We start from the raw sequence: 27653 nt of genomic DNA, 5'->3' as shown, positions 1-27653 counted from the left end.
GAGAGAGAGAGAGAGAGAGAGAGAGAGCGCAAGCGAGAGCGCGAAAGACAGAAAAAGAATGGGAGTAGAGCAAGGGGGTGGTAGTGGGAGGGACACAGGTCTTGATGGGTATTGACAGCAGACCTGCCCTGAGGTCAGATGGAAGGAAACAGCAGTGCAAAAGAGGGAGGGACACCTGCTGGAGTCTGTCCCTGAGCAGGTAGGAGGGTACAAGGTCTACCTTAGGACCATGGCCACTATACCAGACAGGTGGTAGTAGGGGTGGTGACCTCCTGTGCTGCTCACATGAGGAACAGAAACAAAGGTGGCCCTAGGAGAGGGAGACAGTTGTGGATGAGTGGGCTGAAAGGTCACGGTGCTGGGACTGCTGGGCAGCCCCAGATGACCATGTGAGGTCAGCAGTCATAGAGACAGCCAGACCGCCAACCTGACTGTGCCTCTCAGAAGTCAGTTGAGTGGCAGAACCCAGCATAGGAGGGGCAGGAGCTGAGGGAGCACATCAGGGAGTGAATTTGGTGATGGGCTGACGCCATGCTGCGAGGGAAGGGAGGGCATGGAGGGGATGGGTGCAGGGAAGAGCTGATGGCAGTTGTGGTAAAGCCCCATGGGCACTGAGAAGTGCTGGGGTCTGCTGTTAGAGGAAGCAGGCTAGAGAGGCAAGGGGTGATATGTGAGTGATCTGGGATGGAGTCTGGGCACATTGTAAATGGGGGTACATGCCTGGGAAACTTGTTTCAAACTCCTCTGAGATCAAAACAGCCCCTCGGGCAGAGTTTAAAAATAAAAGACAACAAAAACCAATCCTACATAAAGACTCAGCAAACCCAGGGGAAGTCTTGTATCTGTTCTATGGAGGGTAAATCAGCAGTCATTTGGGAGTCCCCTCATCTTACTATACAGGAGCCTGGCCTGAGCAGTCAGTGCTCTTCAAAGTGTATTACTTCACTGAAGAACTCTAGAGAGTGGTGAATTTCAGCTTCCCGATACTAACCCCCAGTTTGACTTCTGTTCAAACTACGCAACACAGCACTAGACTGGGGTCACAAGTCTTGCTGCTGGCACTGAAAATCCAAGGAGCAGGCCCTGAGCTCCTCTGAGCTTCTGTCTGCATCCAAGGTGGGCCCTGCTGGCCTTGCAGGCTTATATAAGGATGGAATGATCTAGATGCCCCTAAAGGTATTTTGCAGCTCTAAGGTAAGGTATGGTAACAAAAAAGGCAGAACTATCACCTGTGTTGTAATAAGAAGACTGAAATTTTGGTTTTACAAATGAAAAGCTTGTCAGCACGAAAGAAGACTCGGTCAAAGAGCTGAGTGTCTTAGCTTGGCAAACAAGCAGTATTTATAGACACTGCTTTCTTGTACTTTGCAGAGCATGGGTATCTCTACTCTGCATGACAGATGCCATCCCAGGGAAGGATTCCTTTGCCACCCACTTGCTAGGGACTTTCTGAAATATGACTTCATTTTGTCCTTACAAAACCTCACGAAGTAAGTATTATTTCCCCCATTTTACAGATGAGGAATCTCAGGTTTAGTGAAGCTACTACATCACCTGCCCAAGGCCACACAGCTACTAAGTGGTAGAGGTGGTATTGGTTCCGAGGTCTCTCTGATTATGTTTATAAGGGGAGAAAGAATGGTATCTGGGGATTATAATAATGTAATGTCTACAAAAGTATTATGTATTCTGGAAAAGTATGGTGCTTTACTAATCACCAAATTTGAGTTTATAAATACCTTTTGTCATTTAATGTTTATTTACTAGGCATCCACTACACGCCAGGTGCTGCTCTAGGCATTCGGGATGGATCAATGAACAAGGGAGATAAAAGCCTTGGGTCCCTTGGAGCGGGTAGTAACACTTTAATTACATGTAAATGCGAAAATGATAGATCTTACCTTTCTGAGGTAGTTTAGGAAGAACTCTTGGGCCAAGGGCAGTCTTTGCAGAACTGGTGCTAAATAACAAATAAGAATCATTTAGGATCTAAAAGTGTTAGAATATCAATAGTGAAATATTATTCAAAGAAATCAAATCAAAGGCATTTACATAATCATCTAAAGAATCCTTTCAAAATTTCTTTTTTTTTTTTGAGACGGAGTCTCCTTCTGTCACCTAGGCTGGAGTGCGGTGGCGCGATCTCGGCTCACTGCAGTCTCCGCCTCCCGGGTTCAAGCAATTCTTCCTCAGTCTCCTGAGCAGCCGGGACTACAGGCGCCCATCACCAGGTCCGGCTAATTTTTGTATTTTTAGTAGGAATGGGGTTTCACCATCTTGGCCAAGCTGGTCTTGTACTCCTGACCTCGTGATCCACCCACCTTAGCCTTCCAAAGTGCTGGGATTACAGGCATGAGCCACTGTGTCCAGCCTCAAAATGTCTTTAACAAAAGATTATAGTCTATTTTCCATATTTCGGTTTGCCTGGCTGAGGAGGCACAGTAAAAGGATGAAAAAAGGTCCCTCTTAATGATAAAGCCCAACTTCTCCACTTCAAAGTATTTATGAAGGCACCTGGCACACTCTAAGTGGTGACCCCAATGTAGTGCACAGAAGTAACTCTTCCCACCTATCCCACAAAGCAGCTCTGTGTTTCCAGACAAGGAAATGGAAGGGAATGGGGGTGTTGGTGGCTGGCAGAGGTAGAAGTGGAAATTCGGCCCTAGCTCCCCTGGCCTCCAGAGCCCTCACTTCTTCCACTATAGCAAAGAGATTGGTTTTTGGGCCTCCAGGCTCTCCTAGGCCTTGCCCTCCTTTTGGGGGACAGGTAAATGAGGGTGACAAAGGCCCAAGTCCCCGGAATACAGGTCCACACCACGTTGTCTGAATCATCAAACGTTAACCTTTGCAACTGAAACCCCAGTACCGTCAGTGGTCTGCATTAGGTGGAAGCCACTATTTTTCTTTAATAAGAGGTTTTGGCGATTCTCAGAGGACACCAGGAGGCCTGCATGCCTGAGAAGCAGCAGCAGCCAAGTGCCTGAGCCCCATCTGCCAAGAACCCCTTTATTATCTCATCTCTCCATTTCTGTGCCCTGATGTCCTAAGAGTTGGTTGCTTCCTCTTCTTCTTCTTTTTTTTTTTTTTGAGACAGAGTCTTGCTTTGTCACCAGGCTGGAGTACAGAGGCGCGATCTTGGCTCACTGCAACCTCCGCCTCCCAGGTTCAAGTGATTCTTGTGCCTCAGCTAACTGCATTTAAAAGAAAAGAAAAAGCCAAAACAACCAACGAAACAAAAAGTAGTCAAAAGAAAGAAGATGAAAAGTGTGTGCTCCTTTCTGTCCTGGCTCTTGGACACCCTTGGTCTTCACTGCTCTTTCCTCAGCTCACTTGAAATCCTCCTGCCTCTGGGCAACTGGGGGATATTGCTGAGATAAAGCCACCACTAAACAAGAAACAGTAAACATGAAGAGAGCTTTGCTTTTGACATTTCTGGGGTGCATTTTTCTTGTGCTATGCCTCAGCATCTTCCTAGGCAAGCCCCGCTGCCCATTACTGGTGTGTGGGCGATGACTGTTCCTGCCCACACTACCGAGGCCAAAGCCTAGAGGCTCAGACGCTTCTTTTGCACAAGCTCCTGTGCAATGTTGCAGAACCTGGGCTTGTTCCTATCAGAAATGAACACAGGACCCATCTGTTGGTGGTGCTGTGTGCAGTGAGGAAGGGTACTGAAACCTTCATGAGTTGGTGGTTTCATGCCTGTAATCCGGTGGCTCACGCCTGTAATCCCAGCACTTTGGGAGGCTGAGGCAGGCGAATCATCTGAGGTCAGGAGTTCAAGACCAGCCTGGCCAACACGGTGAAACTCTGTCTCTACTAAAAACACAGTAGTTAGCCAGGCATCGTGGTGTGCGCCTGTAGTCCCAGCTAATGGGAGGCTGAGGCAGGAGAATCGCTTGAACCTGGGAGACAGAGGTTGCAGTGAGCCGAGATTGCACCACTGCACTCCAGCCTGGGTGAAAGAGACTCCATCTCAAAAACAAACAAACAAACAAACTTATAATGAGTTGCCAAAGGCTCTAGTTCACAATCAGCTTGATTTTGTTTAAAAACTTTTTTTTTTTTTTTGAGACAAAGTCTTGCTGTCACCTAGGCTGGAGTGCAGTGGCGTGATCTTGGTTCACTGCAACCTCCACTTCCCAGGTTCAAGCAATTCTCCTGCCTCAGCCTCCTGAGTAGCTGGGACTACAGGCACGCCCCACCATGCCCGGCTAATTTTTATATTTTTCATAGAGACAGGGTTTCACCATGTTGGCCAGGCTGGTCTCAAACCCCTGACCTCAAGTGATCCACCTGCTTTGGCCTCTCAAAGTGCTGGGATTATAGGTGGGAGCCACTGTGCCCAGCCAAAACTTTTTTTTTGAGACAGGGTCTTGCTGTCGCCCCGGCTGGAGTGCAGAGGTGTGATCATGACTCACTGCAGTCTCAATTTCCTGGGCTCAGGTGGTCCTCTTGCCTCAGCCTTCCGTATAGCTGAGACTACAGGCGTGTACTGCCATGCCCGGCTGATTTTTTTTTATTTTTAGGAGACAAGGTCTTGCTATGTTGCCCAGGCTGGTCTCAAACTCCTGGGCTCAAGCAGTCCTCCCACCTTGGCCTCCCGAAGTCTGGGATTACAGGTGAGCCACTATGTCTGGCCTTTAAAAATCTTTTATGAGTGCTTTTGGAGTGTCAGATATTCTCCTCATTCTGGAAAAAGAACACCAGAACTTTAGTTCTACAGGGTCCCCAAATTAGGACTGAAGGAAGGTGAGTGAGGAATGAAAGGCGGGGAACAAGGGCAAGGAAGGGGCGTGGAATGTGGAGTCAGGAGAACAAGCAGGCCAGAGAGCTGGCTCTGACATCTGCGCCTGCCACCTAACCACTCTGGGCCTCGCTCTCCTTACCTGCAAAACTGAGGATAGTAGTAATTGGGCCTATCTCACAGGGTTATAAACAGCACATAAGATAGTGGTATTAAAAACATGGATATGGTGGCTCACATTTGAAATCCTAGTACTTTGGCAGGCTGAAGCAGGAGGACTGCTTGAGCCCAGAAGTTCAAGACCAGCTTGGGCAACATGCTGAGACCTTGTCTCTACAAAAAAATTTAAAAAATCAGCCGAGTATGGTGTTGCATGCCTCTGGTTCCAGCTACTCGGGAGGCTGAGGCAGGACGATCTCTTGAGCCCAGGAGGTTGAGGTTACAGTGAGCTGTGCTCATACCACTGCACGCCAGTCTGGGTGACAGAGCAAGGCCCTATCTCAAAAAGAGAGAGATTTTGTTTTTTCACCTTTCAGAAACTCTGGAAAAGAGCTGACTCTTTTTCCCTGAAGTTGGGGTCTGGAAGTGGCTCTCTATCCTTTTCTTGGATGGCACCTCCAGAGAAAACACTTTAGGGTAAGGCTGGATAAAAATTGCCCGTAAGAGATCTCCTCAAGTATACAATTTCAGTGAAAAAAGGGAAGAAAAGAACATTGCTGTCAGCCTAGCCTAAAAAAAAAAATCTTAGAAACAGAACTTGAAAGAGTGATATTTTTATGTTCGAAATCTCTGGGCAATCAGATTTCCCTAAGGATTATCTTTTCATTTCCAAATCTGCAAAAGGAGTCAAGAGGGAAAGTAACAAAGTTACTTGATTAAAATATCAAAAATAAAAACTCATTCTGACAGGAATTTTGTTCAAGACCATTGCACAACCCTGTGACCACCGGGAAGTGAGGTTAGCTCCTGTCTGTGAACTGGGTAGACAGCGGTGTTGCTTAGAGAACGGTCAGCAGACCTGTGTCCAGTCCAGCCACAAGATGTGCACGCAAACCAAGAGTGAACGTCTGGTTTCTCGTCGTGGCCAGCCCCACTTGGCTGACCACAACTTTGAGCAGCGCTGGGAAATCCATGAAAACTCATTTCTAGAATTCTGTCCACTGCATCAATGGATCCAACAGGGGAAAGGAAGCGCTGAGATGGCTTACCTTGACTGCTGGGATAGTCCCTCAAACTTGTTTGTGGTCTTACTTGAAGAGGATGGACCCCCATCGTTACCTACAAGGAAAATTTAATGTGAAAAGGTATGTCTTTAGATGGGGAAATGCAGTATGAGAATATATGGGTTTGGCCTATAGACAGGCCTCAAGTTCCAGAATGGCATTTAAAAGACCCAAGCCAAAACAGTATGCATTTCTGGCATAAGACCAAAACAAAATTGAGCACTGTTTTGGGCTTTGCGGTTTTTTATTTCTGGTAAAGGAGTGTATCAAAGAGGTGAGCAGCTGCTCTGTGGCAAGACCTCAAACAGCATAGAAACTTGGTGATGCTCCCACTGGCTCAGGATTCTGTCCTTAGTTTGAGGGTAGAGAAAGAAGAATACATTTCAGGTTCACCAAGAGGTCCCCATGCTAGGAGACTACCCCCTAGTATCCAGACTCAGAAGAAACGCACAACTCACAAGTGGAGTGTGTGTGAACACCATTAGCAGGGTGGTGGATAAGGGGTCATCTGCTGGGCCAAGCCCTCAGGCACTTACTGACTCATCATTCATTCTCTTTTCCTCTTCCCCCCTCCCCCCTTCCCCAAGACAGGGTCTCACTTTGTCACCTAGGCTGGAGTGCAGTGATGCAATCAGGGCTCACTGTAGCCTTGAACTCCTGGATTCAAGTGTTCCTCCTGCCCAGCATCCCAAGTAGCTGGGACTACAGGGCATTCATTCAAATATTAACCTTTTTTTTTTTTTGAGATGGAGTCTCGCTCTGTTGCCTAGACTGGAGTGTAATGGTGCAATCTCAGCTCACTGCAGCACCGCCTCCCAGGTTCAAGCGATTCTCCTGCCTCAGCCTCCTGAGTAGCTGGGACTACAGGCGTACACCACCACGCCCAGCTAATTTTTGTATTTTTAGTAGAAGCGGGGTTTTCACCATCTTGGCCAAGCTGGTCTCAAACTCCTGGCCTCAAGTGATCCGCCTGCCTCGGCCTCCCAAAGTGCTGGGATTATAGGAGTGAGCCACCACACCCGGCCAAGTATTAACATGTATTAAGCATTTACTATGTGCAAGGCATAAATGTGAAGCAGAAGGCACAAAAACAAGTAAAATGTCACTGCTCTCACAGAGCTTATGCTCTGGCCTGTGAGACTTACACATAGGAAATATACTAACAATGTGTAATGAGATGAACATCAGTTGCTGTCAATTGAGGAGAAAATAGTTTCTAAACTCTGACTGTTGGCAGGAATGGGGGAAGAGGGAGTAGGGAATGCCGTCTGGGGAAGACACAGCATCTGGACAGGTGAAGAACTTTCTAGTGGGTGAGCAGCAAAACCAGAGGCACACAAGTGGAGGCAAGTGTGCTATGTCCAGGAGAGGGTCACAAGACAATAAATGAGGGCTCTTCTATGATTCATGTCGTGGTGGGAGGAGTGCAGCGCAGCTGTGAAGCCCCAAGCTGCGGGCACCCAGGAGGATTCCCTGGGACCCTGCATGGGCACCCTCTCTCTGGGGTTCTAGTTCACTTCCTTGCCCTTTCTACCTGTGACTGCTCTGGAAACTCTTGCTCTCTTCCTTCAGCAGCATCTTCTCCTCCTCTGCCTAGAAGACTGTAATACTGCCTAGGTGGCACTGGGAATGGGCTGACTGAGGAGGCTGAGCAACAGGAGGGCAGATGAAGAGGACGGACTGAAAAAAAATGTAACTGATCCTCACTACACCGGGAATCTGCTCAACAGCACTGCCGACTGCCCACATGCTTTTATATTCATCCAGCCTTCCTTCCTCACAGCATGAGACTGGCATCATTACTCCTTTTCCAAAGATAAGGAAATGAGACTACATGAATAAATGGCTGCAGGTCCCATGGGGAAATGGTGTACCTGGGAGTCCTGACCACAAATCAATGTGCTCTTCATTATCCATCAAGACGCCCTGATAGTAACATTAACAGCAACGATCGTTTACTGAGTACTTTCTGTGAGCAAGGTACTGTGCTACATACTCAGTAATTATGCTTATGAGATAAATAGTATAATCACCCCTTATTTTATATATGAAGAAGCACACAGAGAAGTAAAGTCAATTGCCCAAGGTTAGGTCACTGGTAAGGGTCAAAGCTGGAATGGAAAGCCAGTAGCCCTCTTCCAGGGTCTGTACTGTGAATCACCACACTCTAGCACCTATCACCTCCTGGTCCGACTGCACCTACTGAAGACAGAGAGGCTGGCAGGGTGCTCACCTCCTGGACAGAATGTGCTATAATTCTATGATATTGATACAAGAAGAAATGAGATAAACTGGCATTACCAGAAGAACCAAAGGCTTTCACATTTAGTTTTATTTAATTTTAATTAAACTAACCATTAGTATATGTCCATGAGCCCATATAACTTAATATTTAAGGACTTCTTTGGTAACTCTTATAAAATCCTCTGAGCTGTGATGTTCTTTAAGGTAGGCATTTATTTTCTTCTTTATTTTTTACTTATTTATTTTTTCAAGATGGGGTCTCACTAAGTTCTTTTTCTTTCTTTCTTTTTTTTTTTTTGAGACGGGAGTCTCGCTCTGTCGCCCAGGCTGGAGTGCGGTGGCCGGATCTCAGCTCACTGCAAGCTCCGCCTCCCGGGTTTACGCCATTCTCCTGCCTCAGCCTCCCAAGTTGGGACTACAGGCGCCCGCCACCTCGCCCGGCTAGTTTTTTGTATTTTTTAGTAGAGACGGGGTTTCACCGGGTTAGCCAGGATGGTCTCGATCTCCTGACCTCGTGATCCGCCCGTCTCGGCCTCCCAAAGTGCTGGGATTACAAGCTTGAGCCACCGCGCCCGGCCAAGGTCTCACTAAGTTCTAAGTTGCCCAGGCCGGTCTTGGACTCCTGAGACCAACTGATCCTCCCCCCTTGGCCTCCCAAAGTGTTAGGATTACAGGTGTCAGCCACCACACATGGCTTTTTTTTTTTTTTAAAGAGACAAGGTCTTGCTCTGTTGCCCAGGTGGGAGTGCAGTGGCATAATCATAGCTCACTGCAGCCTTAAACTCCTGGGCTCAACTGATTTTCCCTCCTCAGCCTCCCAAGTAGCTAAGACTACAGGCATGCACCACCATGACTGGTTAATTTTAATTTTTTTTTTGTAGAGACAAGGTCTCATTGTATTTCCCAGGCTGGTCTCAAATACTTCCTTGGTCTCAAGTGATCCTCCTGTCTTGGCCTCCCAAAGTGCTGGGATTACAGGTATGAGCCACTGCACCTGGCCTGGTAGGCATTTCTTTCTAGCACTGTGCTCAATGCTGAGTCTTCAGGGTTAGATATCAAATCTTATACTTTCCCACTTAAATGAGCTGTAACAATCAAAACGTCAAGGAAAATTTTATGTTTGGGGAATGAACTGTTGCATCCACTAATTCTCTTTCCAGGTAGAAAATATTCCAAACAAGTGATTACTAATGCAGGTTGCATGAGCTATACTTCAGTAAATTTGAGACCAACAGGGCTGCAGAGGCCCTCTGGCTCTGCTGCGGTCATTCACTCTGCTGTCGCACAGATGAGTCATCATGTCAGGGTCTGCTGCCTAATGCACACAGGCCCAAATGTCCAGAGTCCTCATTTAACCTTACTCTTTGGCTTCTCAAAATGAGTCTCCATTTTCCAAAGATGGTGTGAGTTTTTATGTCTCTGTCACTTTGCCCCTTACGTTCCTTTCCCCTGCAAGGAAGGCCTGTCTCCTTCCAGTTTTGGTGAATTCCTACACAACCTTCAAAGAACACCTTTAGAGTCACTTTCTGGGAATTTTTCCATAGCTGACTTGACCAACCCTTGTAACCAGCTTCTTACCAGGAGTGGTTAATTAGGAGTGCAGATTTTGGACCTAGACAAGTGTGGCTTTGAATTCTAGCTGTACTGCTGACCAGTGGGTATGAGTTTGGGTGACTTCTTATTCTGCTAAACCTCAATTCCCTCATACATAAACTGGGAACAACCATGGTACCTACTACACTAGATGGGTATGAGTATTAAAGGAAATAAACTATGAAGTATGGGACACAGTGCTAGACCACAGGAAGCCTGACACAAGGTAATATTATTCACAGCTCTTCAATGGCATGAAACAGAAATGATGCTAATTTAACTCAATGAGTGGTCACTTCAAAGAATGGACCCTGCTTTCTATGTCTTTGTAACACCACTTTTTTTGTTGTTGTTTGTCTGAGACGGAGTTTTGCTCTTGTTGCCCAGGCTGCAGTGCAATGGCGCGCGATCTCAGCTCACTGCAACCTCTGCCTCCTGGGTTCACTGATTCTCCTGCCTCAGCCTCCCAAGTAGCTGGGATTATAAGCATGTGCCACCACGTCTGGCTAATTTTTGTATTTTTAGCAGAGGCGGGGTTTCGCCATGTTGGCCAGGCTGGTCTTGAACTCCTGACCTCAAGTGATCCACCTGCCTCAGTCTCTCAAAGTACTGGGATTACAGGGGTAAGCCACCGTGCCTGGCCAATAACACCACTTTTTAACACAATGTCTGGCACAGAGCAGTCAACAGTCCCTGCTAGCGTCTGGTTGACAAGAATCCTGTCACTCTCATAGCTATGCAAAGGCTACCTGCTGCGCTTGAGAAGAAAAGTATGGCTTAGAAAACATTCTGAAAATAAAATAGTACTGAAGAGAGAACAATGAGGAACAAAAATATGGAAGCAACTCAATCCCTTTTTTCTCCCTGTGCAATTTAGAAAAAGATCTTGGTGTATCATACAAATGTGTTTAAGAGAGACCTGGAGATACATCCTGGACAGGCAATGGAAGAAAGTGTGGCCAAGACTCCTGGTGACCTACTATAGCATCGAAGCTACAGGAGAACAGTTTGTGGAAAGAGAGGGGGCAGCGAATGGCCTGGTTGTTACAGGAGTATTCTGGAATAGTAAATTACTATACAGGCCTTGGAGTTGGAAATGGGTTCAAATCTCAGTTCTGCAGTTCCTGGATTTGTGATCTTATGCAAGCTATTTGACTTCTCTGTGCCTAATTTCCTCATCAGTAACTGGGACAATGACAGTCCCACTTCCAAAAAGTAGATATGTAATAAAACAAACAAACAAGAAAAACCAAAAAAGCAAAAAAAAAAAAAAAAAAGTAAATATCCATGTCTCAGACATTTCAAGTATTGAGCTTTTTTACCTGGAAGTCCCAGGCCTGCAATATAAGCAGTAAACCAATTTTTGGTATAGTTTTTCATTCATTATTTGCTCTATATTAAATAAAAATACAATTCGAACTCCCAGTGACCAAAGATGAGGAATGTAAGTGATTCCCAGAGGTCACTTTGTCAAGGACTGGTAGAACCTGGATCAGAACTTGGGCTTCTGGAATGTTCTTTCAGTGCATGTTATGGTTTCCCCCGTGCACTGCAGACACTTCTCTAAATGCCAAAGGATGGAGGGCCAGGGGGAGGGGGGGAAATTGCTCTCAGGTATTAATTACAAGAGTCTCAAGTGTGAGAATAGTGTTAGTCTTAAGGCTACCATGAACCTAACAATTAGGTTGACTTTTTATTACTCACTTTGTGGAGAAATCACACTCCTGGAGTTCACCTTACTCTGCTACCCTTATTCTCCCTTCGTCCTCATTTCTTATTATTTAAATTGTGTTAAGATATGTGTTAGTCTGTTATAAAGTAGGTTATAAAAAAAAGAGGAAGGCTGGGTGAAGAGGCTCACACCTGTAATCCCAGCACTTTGGGAGGCCAAGGCAGGAGGATCACTTAAGCCCAGGAGTTCGAGACCAGTCTGGGCAACATAGTAAGATCTTGGTCTCTATAAAAATTAAAAATTAGCTGGGCATGGTGTGATGCACCTAGAGTCCCAAGTTACTTGGTAGGCTGAGATGGGAGGATCACTTGGGCCCTGGAGGTTGACGCTACAACAAGCAGTGATTGTGCCACTGTACTCCAGCCGAAGCAACAGAACAAGATGCTGTCTTAAAAAAAAAAAAAAAAAAAAAAGAAAGAAAGAAAAAGAAAAAAGAGGTTCAATGAAATGCAACTTCAAAAATCATAAAGTCCCTATAAAACCCAAATCTGTCCACAGGACTATTTGTTTTGCTATCAAAAGCCTGCCTTAGAAGTCTCCTGAGACAGATGGCTGGATTCATCACAGAAGCAGGACTTCAGTAATGTAATGCTGGGGCTATTTTGGGCATTGTGGATGTTGTGGTTCTGGCAGGGAAAAAGCCTGGGGTGGCCCTCCCTGCCTGGACAGCATGGGAATGGCATACCAGGGTGCCATGCTGCAGATGGATGAGGAGGCACAGCTAGCAGAGCTTGTGCTGCTTGCCAGGTGAACCATGCTAAGTTGGTCGCCTTCTCCACACCTCAGTTTCATGGGCACAGAAACCACTGCTGTGAGGAGAAAGGGATGGTGGGCCTGCATTTTGCGAGCATAGAGTGGTGCATGGGGAGGGTGATGAGGGCCGGCTGTCAGCCACACAGGCTGCAGGTGAATCCCGGCCCCCAGGGACTAGCTGTGAGAAAGAGTGTAAATCACTTAACCTTTCTGCGCCCCGAAGTTGAGATAATAGCATTTTCTCTCTGTGTAACTATGGTTAAGAATGAGGTACGTTAACACATGCGAAGTGCTCAACACAATGCGTAGCACTCTGTGAGGCGCTTACAAGTGATGGTCTTATAAAATATTACGTATGTAGTGTTTTATCCAAAGATTCTAAAATAATGAAGAATTGTCATTTTCTTTTGTCTTACAAGCCATAAACCTGTATTAAGAATTTATGGGCTGGGTGTGGTGGCTCATGCCGGTAGTCTTCGGTTTGGGAGGCCAAGGCAGGTGGATCACATAACTCAGGAGTTTGAGACCAGCCTGGGCAACATGGTGAAACCCCATCCCCACAAAAAATACAAAAATTAGCTGGGTGTGGTGGTGCACACCTGTACTCCCAGCTACTCAGGAGACTGAGGTGGGAAGATAGCTTGAGCCTGTGAGGTGGAGGCTGCAGTGAGCTATGATCACGCCACTGCACTCCAGCCTGGGTGACAGAACAAGACCCTGTCTCAAACACAAAGAAAAAGGAGTTTATGAAGGCATGAAATGGAATTTGAGAGGGGGAAAGATAGACTCTTTGTAATGAAGGAAGTGTGGCCTTCTGTGAAGTAGATGCATTAAAGGTTACAATCTCTGGTCCTCAGTCTCACAAAAGTCTCAACATCAGCTGCCTTGCTTATTTCCTCCTGCCTATTCCACTCATCTTCCAAGGCCAAATGCAAGATCTACTTCCTTCTTAAACCACCTTCTACCTCCTTCTTAAAGGTCAACATGGACGGTTGGGTGGGGCTAATCATCAGCATAGAAAGTGTGATTATCAGCCGAGCCAAGACCTGTCAGTCATGGCTACTCTGCAAAGAAGCTGAATGTCAGAGGTGCCCCGAGACCAGAAACACAAATATCAGGGAACCAACCAAGGGTACAGGCTTCAGACTTGACAGGTGGGCCGAGTTCAGTGGCTCAAAACTATAATCCCAGCACTTTGAGAGGTCGAGACGGGTGGATCACTTGAGGTCAGGAGTTCAAGACCAGCCTGGCCAACATGGTGAAATCCCATCTCTACTAAAAATACAAAAATCAGCTGGACATGGTGGCAGGTGCCTGCAATCCCAGCTATTTGGGAGACTGAAGCAGGAGAATTGCTTGAACCCATGAGGTGGAGGTTGCAGTGAGCTGGGACTGCACCACTGCATTCCAGCCTGGGTAACAACAACAACAACAACAACAAAAACCAAAAAACCAAGAGAGAGAACTTGACAGGTGGAAACCTCCTCCTGGCTGAGGAAAGAGGCTGCTGTGAAGCACGCAGGGGTCATGGGAGTGATGCTAGTGCTGCTGTACGGATGGCTAGTGAGACTAGTGGGTAAAACAGAGTGGTGGTGTGAACAGGTGGCCTACAACAGATTGGGACAGGAGGCCTCGAGTCTTGCCTACTTTACAAGTTTGATTCTGTATTTAATGTTAGGCAAGCAATCAGCATGAACCCATTGATCTAAAGAATGGAGAGCTGCTGACAATAACCATAACCCCCAAATCTCCCCTGTGAATCTGGAGGAGGAAATTCTGGGCACAGCGGGGAGAGGAGTACATCTGGCAGTTACATGACAGCTTTTTCTAGTCTTCAGAGAAGACTAGACAAAACAATGGCCAAGACAGGGATTTGAGACTTTTGAGGTTGTTGGTATGGGTGAACATATTTTGCACATGGGTTGGATGTGACTCTTTGGGGGTCAGAGGACAAGCTGTGGTAGGCTGAAAAATGGCCACCCAAAGATACTGAATCCTGATCCCTGGAATTTGTAAAAGTCACCTGACTAGGAAAAAGGGTCTTTGTAAATATAATTAAGTTAAGGGTCTTGAGACAAGGAGATTATCTTTTTTTTTTTTTTTTTGAGATGGAGTTGATTCACTCTTGTTGCCCAGGCTGGAGTGCGATGGTGCAATCTTGGCTCACCACAACCTCCGCCTCCTGGGTTCAAGCGTTTCTCCTGTCTTAACCTCCCGAGTAGCTGAGATTACAGGCATGTGCCACCACGCCCAGCTAATTTTATATTTTTAGTAGAGATGGGGTTTCTCCACGTTGGTCAGGCTGGTCTTGAACTCCAGACCTCAAGTGATCCGCTCACCTCGGCCTCCCGAGACAAGGAGATTATCACAGAAAATTCAGGTGGGTCCTAAATACAATCACATGTACATTTATGAGAGAGAGGCAAAGGCAGTTCTGAGAACACAGAGAGGAGGCGGCAGTGGGGAGATGACTATGAAGGCAGGGGCTGCACCACTCCACGGAACACCTGGAGTCACCAGAAGCTGACAGAGGCAAGAAACAGATTCTTCCCACGGGGCCTCTGGAAGGAGCAAAACCCTGCTGGATTTTGGACCTCTAGCTTCTAATACTGAGAGAATAAATTAGTTATTTTACAACATCCAGTTTGCGGTATGTGTTACAGGAGCCTCAGGAAACTAATGCAGGTTTCTCCAGCTATCCAGCAAAATGCTAGGCTGAGAATAATGGTAACAGTAGCTAACATTTATTGGGTGCTGCCTATGTTTTGGTTGTTTTTCATGTGTTCTTCTCATTTAATCTTCATGATAACTCCATATGCAATACAGACACTATTACTAGCCCCATATTATAGTTGGAGAAGCTTTGGCACTGAACAATTCAAAGATACTTGCTGAAAATCACAAGGCTATTGAGTGGTAGAGATGGAATGAGAATCCAGAGAGTATGACGCTTGAGTCCACCTTACAGCACTTTGCTGAGAGAAGCAGCACATGCCCTCAGAAGGAGTTCATGTACTGGGAAAGACGGGCAAGGAAACAGCCACTGTGATACCCACTACACCAGTGGGGGCAAAGGGTGGGAGCGGGGAGTTTTATTGGACTGTGGAAGGCCTTTTAAGTAGATCCCAGGACAGCAGGTCTTGAAAGATGACTAAACATTAACATAAAGAAGTAGAGGGAAGAAGATTCTAGGTTGAGGGCATACTGTGAGGCTCAGATCTGAGAGAAAAAAATAGAACTTTGGGGAATGTGGTGTACCTCAAGATGGTGGGCATGTTCAGCTTTGGGGGTGGAGAGGTAAGGCCTGGTGAGAGCTAAGGGGCTGCTCTTTCACTACCTGCTTATGCCTGGTGTCTACCCCCCAGTACTGATCTCTCACAGTTCAAAGGCCCTGATCCTCATGGGCTGAGAAGAGATGGGAGGTTTAGGGGAACATAAGAGCGCTGGAAAGGTGCGTCCACAGAGGGAAGCTGCAGGCATCAGAGAGGAAGGTTGTCTAGGAGGCTGATTCCCTAAATGCCTTGCTGATGACCCGTCGGGCCCTGCCTTTGGCTTCTAGAATACAATGTCAGCAGGAGGCGGGGAGGGATAAAACCAAGCAGTAATAATACAACGCAGACTGCAAGCACCAGGATCAGAGCAACTATAACCTTTCTAAGGAGAAGTCCAGCTGTGTATGAACGTACCCATACATGCCCATTACTGACCTGTGTCTGTAGACAGTATATCTCACATACATGCATGTACACCAACATATGCTTTCTAAAATCAAAATTTAAAATAAAAATTAAATTGTTTTTTAAATTTAAAATTTTGATTTCAAAAATCAAAAGTCCATGCCACGTGGCAAACTGTCATTGTGGCTGAGGACAGATGATGATTTTTGTCCTTCAAGGCTAGTTGTAGGTGAGAGGCTCTGAGCTGATGACAAACTAACAGACAGAACAGCGTCCTCATCTAGAAAAGGTTCTAATACCCCCAGCTCACTGTCAGGCACTCTTATAAAGTAAATTTTGTTTAATAAAAAATGCTCCCTGACCCACCAACAATGGGGGGAAAAGTGGCCAGCTGCTAGTCTTGCTCTTGAGTGATGTGAACATCTAAAAAAGTGATGATTTTCAAGCCGGAAAGCAGAAATTTGGTAAATTTATTTGAGTCTATACAACGTGAATAAAGGCACTTTAAAGCTTACAAGAAATAAAACCAGTTAAACAAAAGGATTAAAATTTAGAGAAAATTGGGAAGGAGGTTAATTTGTGATACGAAACTCTGCATGTGAAACTTGTGACTTTCATGGAATGTTATTTGGGGGAAAGGCCTTTTTGACGAAATCTGGGGATCCTGAAGGCCTTACACAGCAGCCTCTGAAAATGTCAAGGACATCCTTAGTCTTTATGTACATATGTGCTAGCATACATCAATTGTTCTTGCCTGGCTTGTGGGAACTAATTCATTAACACCAAACTCCAATGTCTCCTCCTCTCTAAACCTTCCCTGGCTTTCCTCCAAAGTCTGACACTCAGTTTTCCAGCATTTCCAGTGTTTAGACAACATGTCTATCCTGATAGTAAAGAACATGTGCTCTAATGATTTACCCACGTGTGTCCTGCATTAGACCATGAGCTCCATGAGCATATGGACTGAGAAGGCCCAAGCAAGGGGCACAGTAAGTGCCTCAAGTAAGCAAACAGACTCACAGAATGAATGGCTAAATGCACACACATGCTTGCCACACACATAACCCAGGGTGTCTGGACCAGATGGTGAACAGATGACAATCAGCAACTGGACAATGTAACTTTCCCCCAAAAACTCGAAACACAAAATATGAAGAAAGCCACAATGAAACTCTACAGCAGGAAGAGGTGAGACACACAAACTAACATATTTATTCAGCAAAGCTTCTGTGTCTGTCTGTCATGGGCCAAGACACTGTTTGGTGATGGGGTGACCCCTAAGTCGCTAGCAGGCCAGTAGTAAAGATAGAAATTATGTCCCTTGTAGACGGGAATTTGTCATGTGCAATCAATGTCACGGAAGTGATTAACAAGCTGACTCTGGGCAAATTTATTCATTCTCAAGTGATTACTGAATATTCACTGTGTGTCAGGCACGGTTCCAGTAAACACAGGTGAGAACAAGACAGACAAGGTTCTGGCTCTCATGGAGCTTACATTTTAGTGGGGCAGCTTACATTCTGTGATAAGGTGTTTGGGAGAAAACAGGTAGGGAGGGAGCTGCGTTGGAGAGGAGGGTCAGGGAGACAGATATGCCAGCTGAGAACTCAAGGATGAAAGGGAGGCAACCGTTCAAAAAGCATGACAGAGTTCCAGGGAGTGGGAGGGCCCTCAGGAGGGAGAGGATGGTGTATTCAAGAAGTGAAAGAAGGCCAGCCCTCAAGACAGAGTGGCAGGAGAGGGTCTGGGAGATAAGAGTCCAATAGTGCAGGGCCCTGTGGGCCTTGGTATAGGGAGTTTGCATTTATCTGAAGCTCAGGAGGAAATCTTAAAAGGGTGTTAAGGAGAAGAGTGACGATGATCTGATTTATATTTTATAAGAAAACCATTCCGGCTGTTGTGAGCAAAATGGATTACTTTGCTTTTCTGAGCCTCTGTTTCCTTATATATAAAAGAGACTAATAATACCTACCTCACAGAGTTGCTATTATAATTGAGTAAGATTTAGGAAGTGCTCAACACCTTTTAGTTTTTATTGGCCTAAATATTTTTCAAAATGTTTCTTTGCCTTAAGAGACAGGTAGAATCATGTCATATATACCCGAGTCAGCACCCAGCATGTATGTGCTTAACGGGCCACTGCCCAGTGGAGCCCCACATGCTGCCTGGCCCCAGCAGCTTTGGCCCTGACTTTAGGATAACTTACCCCAAGGAACTGCGCCTTTGTTTGGGGGCCCATGAGGTAGTGGGCTGGGAGGGTCGGATAGGGTTCTCTTGTGTCCGGGTGGTGGGGGAGGAGGCCTCTTCTTGGATAGGGTGGAGCTGCCACTAGAGGTCTGGGTGCTTAGAGGGAGTGTTGAAGGTGGGCCAGTTGGACCTAGAAAGGAAATTGAATGGGGGCAGGAAGATTAATCCCAGTCTCACAGATACAAAACAGCCACTATGCAATCACTTCCACACATCAAAATGTGGTATGATACACAAAGACAAAAGCAAAAGGCTGGATATGGCTAAGTCCATCAATCTAATAACTCACAAATAGGGTTTTAAAAATTTGGTTTAAAAAAAAAAAAAAGGCCAGGTGCAGTGGCTCATGCCTGTAATCCCAGTACTGTAGAAAGCTGAGGTGGTAGGATTGCTTGAGGCCAAGAGTTTGAGACCAGCCTGGGTAACATAGCAAGACTCTGTCTCTACAAAAATTTAAAAAAATTAGCCGGGCGTGGTGGTGTGTGCTTATAGTCTCAGCTACTTGGGAGACTGAGGGAGGAGGATCACTTCAAGTCAGGAGTTCGAGGATACACCGAGCTATGATTGTGCTACTGCACTCCAGCCTAGGCAACAGAGAAAAATTTACAACCAAGGTAAGAGGAGTGTGTGCTTTAAGGAACAAAATGCCAGTCAACACAACGCTAAAAGTTAGATCATTTAGGTACAATGGGAAAAATAAACACACACGCACATCTTAAAACAGTAACTCCTTAGAATCATCACAAAATCTACTGAGGGAGAAATCACACACCACTACCAGCAAAATCAACAGAGAAAGAACAGGGTACAGGCTAAGCCTTCACTGGGCCACAAGCTGAAACATGAAATGATTCATATAATAGAATTTTCTGTCTACAACTTTTCTTTTAGTCAGCAAACTGCCTGAAGTTTTCTTAAAAGAAAAAAAAAAGGCTTTTCTAAATAATGAAGAAAGAACTGGATGTAAAGCGTTACCTGGAAAAAAGAGAAATCCAAAAACTCTTTGCTCCAGAAACCAAACCATCTATTATATTGGAAGCCTGAACAACATTTATATAAATTAGACACTGATTTTTATAAACTAAAAAAAAGACTCAACTTTCTCCAGAGCTAAAGACAAGACAGCAGAAATGATAGTAATATTCCACATACACACAAAAATGGGGTTTGCTTTTAAAAGCTGTTAAGGGAGTAGTGTATTTGATCTTAGTTTTCTTTATTCAAAGTGACAATGAAGTGGTTGTGTGTGCCAGGTATTCCATGCTGGGCACTTTCACTACTATTGCTTTATTTAAGGTGTATGGTTTAACTGTGTTCACGGCCAAACTGCTTCTGCAAACGTTAAGAAAAAAAAGCTAGGCAGGCACAGTGGCTCACACCTGTAACTCCAGCACTTTGAGAGGCTGAGGTGGGCAGATCACTTGAGGTCAGGAGTTCAAGACCAGCCTGGCCAACATGGTGAAACTCTGTCTCTACTAAAAATACAAAAATTAGCCAGGTGTGGTGGCGCATGCCTGTAGTCCCAGCTGCTCAGGAGGCTGAGGCAGGAGAATCGCTTGAACCCAGGAAGTGGAGGTTGCAATGAGCCAAGATCATGCCATTGCATTCCTACCTGGGCATCGCAGTGAGACTCTGTCTCAAAAAAAACAAAACAAAACAAAACAAGCTAAGAAGACTGTCATACTGAATGTTTAACACAGATTAGTAGATATCTAGTAATCCAGAAGAGCTCCAAAAGAGCTTTATACATTCTTTGTATTAAAAAAAAAAAGTCTAATTAGCTGCTGGCCTCCTTCCTTGGTATAAAGTAAGCTTTCGTATTTCCCACTGTCAATTACTAGTACCTACCATATTGACTTAAACCATCATTTCTCTAAGATAGGCTAGTTCTGAAAGTAAATACTGTTAATCTCAGTAAAATTATCATCCACTTTAGGTTTAAACTGCCAGGCTATATAATTTACTTCTTTGTCCCACTGATGTGATACACAGTGGAAGCCTGATGCTTGCCCCAAATCAACACTTAATTAAGGTATCAGGCACAGCAGCTTTCAGATACTATTTTATTTTTATAACAATACAGAGATTGTTATTATGGCCTTGCATCTGTATAATGCTTTGTAGTTTTCAAAATGTGTTTATATACGCTATTCCTCAACTTTTTTCCTAGGTTTATCATTAAAACAATTTTTTTTTGAGACAAGGTCTTGCTTTGTCATCCTGCTTGGAGTGCAGTGGCACGATCACAGCTCACTGCAGCTCTGATCTCCTGGGCTCAAGCAATCTTCCCTCCTCAGCCTCCTGAGTAGCTGGGACTACAGGTGTGTATCACAACATCTGGCTAATTTAAAAAAATTTTTAAATTTTTTGTAGAGACAGAGTCTCACTCTGTGGTCCAGGCTGGCTCTGAACTCCTGAGCTCAAGCAACCCTCCCAAAGTGCTGGAATTACAGGTGTGAGTCACCACACCTAGTCTAAATTAAAAAAAAAAATGTTTATGGATACTAATAGTTGTACCTCTTGATTTTCATACCAACTCTGTGAAGTATGTAGGTCAGATAGTATTGCCCCAATTTTGCAGCCAAGAACTCAGAGGCATGATTAAAGTCACAAGCCATGAGGGGCAGGGCTGGGATAAGGCAGGTGTCCAGGACTGGCGAGGCACTCACCCCATCAAATGATGCTGCTGGTTCCTGAAAGCCAGGGCAGCATTTCCTGTGCTTGGCACATGAGGAAAACAACAACAAATGCTCAGTATCAGGAAGTGTAACTTTCCTTTTGGAAATAAATGGATAATAGATAATAGACAATGGTGAGGTTCTCTAGCAATTTCATCTTTATCGCCATCTAGGGACTTTCTGAAGCAGATGCAGTTCCCTTCCAGGAAACAAAAATTGTCAAAGACAAAATGCTATTGGAGCCATGTCTCTGAGCAACACTGCGTTATATGTGTATGAGACTCCAAGAGAGATTAGACCAAAGAGGCATCCTGTAACCACAAACCATGCAAAATCCAACCTCCTGAATCATTTCAAAAATTAAGGAATTAGTCTGTCCTATGCCATTATATACTTCTGACTTCCTTCATATTGCTAATTATAATCTCTAATTATTTAACTCTTTGTTTACTTATTTGTTACCTGACTCTCCCACAAGACTGGGAGAGTTCTATTAGGGCCAGGCTTTTCTCTGGTTTCGTGTAGAGTAAATATTTATTGAATAAATAGGTGACTCAACCACTACTTCCATCTTTTTAGGCCAGTGATTTTTTTATTTTTATTTTTTGAGATGGAGTTTCACTCTGTACCCCAGGGTGGAGTGCAGTGGTATGATCTTGGCTCACCGTGACCTCCCCATCCCAGGTTCAAGTGATTCTCCTGCCTCAGCCTCCCAAGTAGTAGCTGGGACTACAGGCGTGTGCCACCATGCCTGGCTAATTTTTGTATTTTTAGAAAAGACAGGGTTTCACCATGTTGGCCAGCTGGTCTTGAACTCCTGACCTCAGGTGATCCACCCACCTCCAACTCCCAAAGTACTGGGATTACAGGCGTGAGCCACAGTGCCTGGCCAGGCCAGTTAATTCTTAAGGAGGCCAACACGTTTCACTTAGGGTGACCGATCAGAAACAACCGGGGAAAATTAGCAGGAAGGAACAGTGTTAAGTGTGAAAAGGGATATTCAATTTTATAATCTTACACCTGGAAAACAGACAGACCTACCTATTGTTTTGTAGTAGAAGCTACAGAAAGGAAGATGCTACAAAATCTTCACTGGCAAGGCATGAGTTAAAATAAGGTTGAAAAACACTATATATAAAACCCCAGAAACGCAGACTTAAAATATGTTTGAAGATTTAAAGAGCTCAAAAGACTTCCAAAATTAGTAACCAGTCCCACAGCATTAAAAGGGATCTTTTATGCAAAATAAATCTGAGTACTGTTTCAGTCAGGAAAAAAGCAATTCTGGTAAGATAAAGAAAGTGGAAACAAAATAAAATGGAACACAGCATCAAACGCAACACAAAAAAGGGTGGGGAGGCAAAATTAGTGAGTGGTGACGGAGATGCAGAGGTGACTAAGAGGCATTTTTCTCTCCTGAACTCTGCCAGAAGCCTGTGGAAGTTAAGAAGAAAGTGCCCCAAATCTCATTTGCCACTAATATTGGCTGGCTACCATGTGAAATAACTGTCTATATCTTCTTAAAAACATGGGTCTAGTCTTCCAAAGCTTCTATGAATAAATCTGAGGTTAAATAATTAGAAGGTCTTCTAAGAGGAGACAGAGTACACCTCATTCTTCCTGAGGGTTTGTTTACATGTTAGTTTAGCATCAGCTGTCACATTCAAAGAAGCTGAATCATCTAGGAGCATGTTTTCCATGAGAAAGCATCCCCCGTTCTTAAACAGAGGTGGATGACAGGACTAGTGTTCTATAGGGTGAGAAGGCAAGCCACGTATTTATTTTTAAATAATCCATGATCAGAAAAAGTCCTTGAGGCCGGGCATGGTGGCTCACATCTATAATCCCAGCACTTTGGGAGGCTGAGGCATGAGGATTACTTGAGGCCAGGAGCTTGAGACCAGCCTGGCCAACATAATGAAACTCTGTCTCCACTAAAGAATACAAAATTAGCTGGGCACGGTGGCACACACCTGTAATCCCAGCTACTTGGGAGGCTGAGACAGGAGAATCGCTTGAACCAGGGAGCTAGACATTGCAGTGAGCCAAGATCATGCCATTGCACTCCAGCCTGGGCGACAGAGCGACAGTTCATCTCAAAAAAAAAGTCCTTTTGTGGATACCTACTGGTGCCTGTTTTCACCACCCTTCATCCTCGAGGCACTTCTGGGTCCTCTCTTGGGTGTCAGGTGCTGTGCTCTGGACACAGGCCTGTCCTCAAGGCACTCTGTTCTGTGGCTTCTCTCCTCACCTGCCCTGTTCTCTAGGAGTTCTAAATGTGTCTTCCGATCTGTTCTTCACCGTCCTCCCTTGTTAACGGCCCTCCCTGCACAGACAGCATCCTCAGCCCTGACCCTGGCTATGCCTGGGTCTCTTCCCACATCTCCAACAGCCTCTTAGTCACTCCATTTGGACATTCTGCTGTGCTTTCAACTCAAGTGGTCGCCACTGAACCTACCTGATGTGCTGCCAGAGCACCTCAATGTCCTTAGCCTCGGGGATGCCCCTGACTGAGGTCTATGTCAGAAGTGTGCCCGGCATACGGCCAGGGTTCAGGAAGTGCACCCAGGCAGTGCATTGCAGAAGTGACTATGCTCACCCTGGCAGGCCCACAGGCAGTTTTCAGGCCAAAGCTCTTGTCCCACATTCCTGGGCCCAGGAATTTAGTCTCTCACAAGGTGGCAGCTATCTCCTGAGACTCTCCCAGGAAATGACATTCTCTTCTCACTGAAGCTCCCTTATGGGAAATCGATACATTCTTAAATTATGAAGGTGGTTTGAGAATATCTCCCCAAACAGTAGTCAACAACAAGGCAATCTCTCCACTTAGCCCAGAAAAAAACTCCTGGAAATCATTCACCTATACCTAAATATATATACCTTAAAAAATGAAAATTCATTCCTAAAATCATAATCAGCATGCTTTTCAAATCTCTTCCTCCTCATCTTGCATTTTCTGGAGCTACCATTTACTGAGTATTATGTGCTTGAGCTAAAACACAGTATTTAAAATTTATATTGTAAAATATCATTATCATTATTGTCATCATTAGTATCCATTTGAAGGATAAAAAGACCCAAGGTTCAGAGGGTTTAGGAACTTAGCAAGTCACAGCAAATGAGCAGCTATGTTCAGGCAGAACCCTGTTCTGTCTGACTCAAGGCCAGACTCTCAGCCTTGACAACAGCTTGCTTCCCTTCCTCTAAACGGCATCATATCCTTTCTGGCTAGAACTTTCAGGGACATAACTGGGTTATCACTTCACTTCCACATTCTCATCTTTAAACAATTATTATTATTATTATTTTATGAGATGAAGTTTTGCTCTTTGTTGCCCAGGCTGGAGTGCAGTGGCATGATCTTGGCTCACTGCAATGTCTAGCTCCCTGGTTCAAGCGATTCTCCTGTCTCAGCCTCCCAAGTAGCTGGGATTACAGGTGCCCACCACCACGTCCGGCTGATTTTTGTATTTTTTTAGTAGAGACAAGGTTTCACTATGTTGGCCAGGCTGGTCTCGAACCCCTGACCTCATGATCCACCCGCCTGGGCCTCCCAACGTGCTGTGATTACAGGTGTGAGCCACCGTGTCAGGCCTAAAAAATTTTTAGTTGACACAACTATATGTATTTATAGGATACATAGTGATATTTCAATACACGTGTACAACGTATAATGATCAAATCAGGGTAGCTAATATCCATCATCTCAAAGATTTATCATTTCTCTGTGTTGTGAACATTCAAAAATCCTCGCTTGTAGCTTTTTGAAAACATACACTAAATTACTGTTAACCACAGTCATCCTACAGTGTTACAGAACACAGGAACTTATCCTTCCCATCTAGCTGTAATTTTGTATCCATTAATCTGGCTCATCCTCTGCTCAACCCCTTCCCAGACTCTAATAACCTCTCTTACACTCTTTACTAACACAAGCTCTTTTCTTTTTTTTTTTTTGAGACAGAGTCTCACTCTGTTGCCCAGGCTGGAATGCAGCAGTATGATCACAGTTGACAGCAGCCTCAACTTCCAGGGCTCAAGCGATGCTTCTACCTCAGTCTGCCCAGCAGCTGGGACTACACGTGTATGCCACCAGGCCTAGCTAATTTTCTTTTTTTTTGGGGGCGGGGGGGGGACTGAGTCTTGCTCTGTTGCCCAGGCTGGAGTGCAGTGGCACCATCTCAGCTCACTGCAAACTCCGCCTCCCGGGTTCACACCATTCTCCTGCCTCAGCCTCCCGAGTGGCTGGGAATACAGGCGCCCACCACCACGCCCAGATGATTTTTTTTGTATTTTTAGTAGAGACGGGGTTTCACCATGTTAGCCAGGATGGTCTCGATCTCCTGACCTTGTGATCCGCCCACTGCAGCCTCCCAAAGTGCTGGGATTACAGGCGTGAGCCACTGCACCTGGCCAGGCCCAGCTAATTTTTTAAGAAAAACTTTTTGTAGAGATGGGGTCTCACTATGTTGTCCAGGCTTGCCCTTTTTTTTTGTTTTGTTTTAGCTCCCACATGAGTGAGAACATGCAGTATTTATCTTTCTGTGCCTGGCTTATTTCACTTAAAATAATGTCCTTCAGGCTCATACATGTTGCAGCACATGAAAGGATTTCATTCTTTTTTCTTTCTTTCTTTTTTTTTTTTTGAGACAGGGTCTTGCTCTGTCATCCAGGCTGGAATGCAGTGGCATGATCTTGGCTCACTGCAACCTGACCTCAGGTGATCCACCCGCCTCAGCCTCCCAAAGTGCTGGGATTACAGGTGTGAGCCACTGTGCCCAGCCTACAGGATTTCATTCATTTTTACGGGAATAATATTCCATATGTATACATACACCACATTTTCTTCATCCATTCATCTATTGATTGACATTTAGACTGATTCCATATCTTGGCTGCTGTAAATAGCACTGCAGTAAACATGGGGTGCAGGTATCCCTTTAACATACTGATTTCCTTTCCATTGGATAACTATCCAGTAGTAGAATTGCTCAGTAGTATGATAGTGCTATTTTTAGTTTTGTGAGAAACCTCCATATGGTTTTTCATTAGTACTAATTTACGTTCCAACCAACAGTATACAAGAATTCCCCTTTCTCTGCATCCTCGTCAGGATTTGTTATTTCTTGTCTTTTTGATGATAGCCATTTTAACTGGAAATAGACAATATCTCATTGTGGTTTTGATTTACATTTCTCTCATGATTAGTGATGTTGAGCATTTTTTTTCATATACTTATTAGCCATTTATGCCATTTATATGTCTTCTTTTCTTTTTTTCTTTCTTTTTTTTTGAGACAGAGTTTCACTCTTGTTGCCCAGGCTGGAGTGCAATGACGTGATCTCAACTCCTTGCAACCTCCGCCTCCGGGTTCAGGCGATTCTACTGCCTCAGCCTCCTGAGTAGCTGGGATTACAGGTGTATGCTACCACACCCAGCTAATTTTGTATTTTTAGTAGAGATAGGGTTTCACCATGTTGGCCAGGCTGGTCTCGAAGCCCTGACCTCAGGTGATCCACCCGCCTCGGCCTCCCTATGTGCTGGGATTATAGGCATGAACCACCACATCCGGCCTCTACTTCTTCTTTTGAGAAATGTCTATTTAGATCCTTTGCCCATTTTAAAATCACATTATCATTATTATTTTGCTGCTGAATTGAGTCCCTTGTATATTCTGGATATAAAAGTCCCTTGTAAGATGAATAGTTTGCAAATAGTTTCTGCATTCAACAGGTTGTCTCTTTGCTGTTTGTTTCTTTTGTTTCTTTTGCTGTGCAGCAGCTTTTTTAGTTTGATACAGTCTGCTTTGTCTATTTTTTTGTTGCCTGTGCTTTTGATGTGTTACACATATAATTTTTGCCAAGACTAATGTCCTGAAATGTTTCCCTTATGTTGTCTTCTAGTAGTTTTATAGTTTTGGGTCTTATGTTTAAAGTCTTAAATTCATCTTGAATTGATAGATACCCGGTTTTCTCAGCAAATTAAAGAAGGATACTTTCCCCAATGTATGTTCTTTGCACCTTTATCAAAAATCAGTTGGCTATAAATATGTGGATTTATTTCTGGGTTCTATGTTCTTTTCCACTGGCCTATGGGTTTATTTTTACACCAATACAAAGCTGTTCTGGTTACTATAGCTTCGTAGTATATTTTAAAGTCAATAGTGCAATGACTCCAGTTTTTTTCTTTTTGCTTAGTATTACTTTGGCTATTTGAAGTCTTTTGTGCTTCCATATGAATTTTAGGATTGCTTTTTTCTATTTCTATGAGGAACGTCATTAGTATTTTGAAAGAGATTGTATCGAATCTGTAGATTGCTCTGGGTAGTATGATCATTTTAACTACATTAATTCTTCCAATCATTAGCATATGATGTCTTTCCATTTTTAACTGTCCCCTTCAATTTCTTTTACCACTGTTTTTGAAGGTTTCATTGGAGAGCTCTTTCACCTCCTTGGTTAGATTTATTCCTAGGTTTTTTAGTTTTTTGGGGGGGTAGCTATTGTAAAAGGGATTGCTTTCTCAATTTCTCGTTCTTTTTTTTTTTTTTTTTTAATGAGACAGGGTCTTTCTCTGTCACCCAGGCTGGAGTGCAGTTACAGCGATCACAGCTCACTGCAGTCTCCCGTGCTCAAGTGATCTTCTCACCTCAGCCTCCCTACCAGCTGGACTAGAGGCATGTGCCACCACACCTGGTTAATTTCTTTGTGTGTGTGTGTGTGTGTGTGTGTGTGTGTGTGTATACATATATATATATATATA

At 44.6% G+C, this 27653-nt stretch overlaps 1 protein-coding gene across 1 annotated transcript in view; it reads right to left on the bottom strand.

Moving 5' to 3' along the window:
• ASAP1 (ArfGAP with SH3 domain, ankyrin repeat and PH domain 1) overlaps positions 1-27653 on the bottom strand; it is a 399491-nt gene that overhangs the window by 21767 nt on the left and 350071 nt on the right. The window contains 3 exon segments of the mRNA XM_017870527.1: positions 1902-1960; positions 5953-6022; positions 18173-18343. Coding sequence (XP_017726016.1) covers positions 1902-1960; positions 5953-6022; positions 18173-18343 — 300 coding nt within the window.

The sequence above is a fragment of the Rhinopithecus bieti genome, unplaced genomic scaffold (genome assembly GCF_001698545.2).
Source record: "Rhinopithecus bieti isolate Rb0 unplaced genomic scaffold, ASM169854v2 scaffold_54, whole genome shotgun sequence".
Classification (NCBI taxonomy): Eukaryota; Metazoa; Chordata; class Mammalia; order Primates; family Cercopithecidae; genus Rhinopithecus; species Rhinopithecus bieti.
This window is presented reverse-complemented; position numbering and strand designations above follow the sequence as displayed.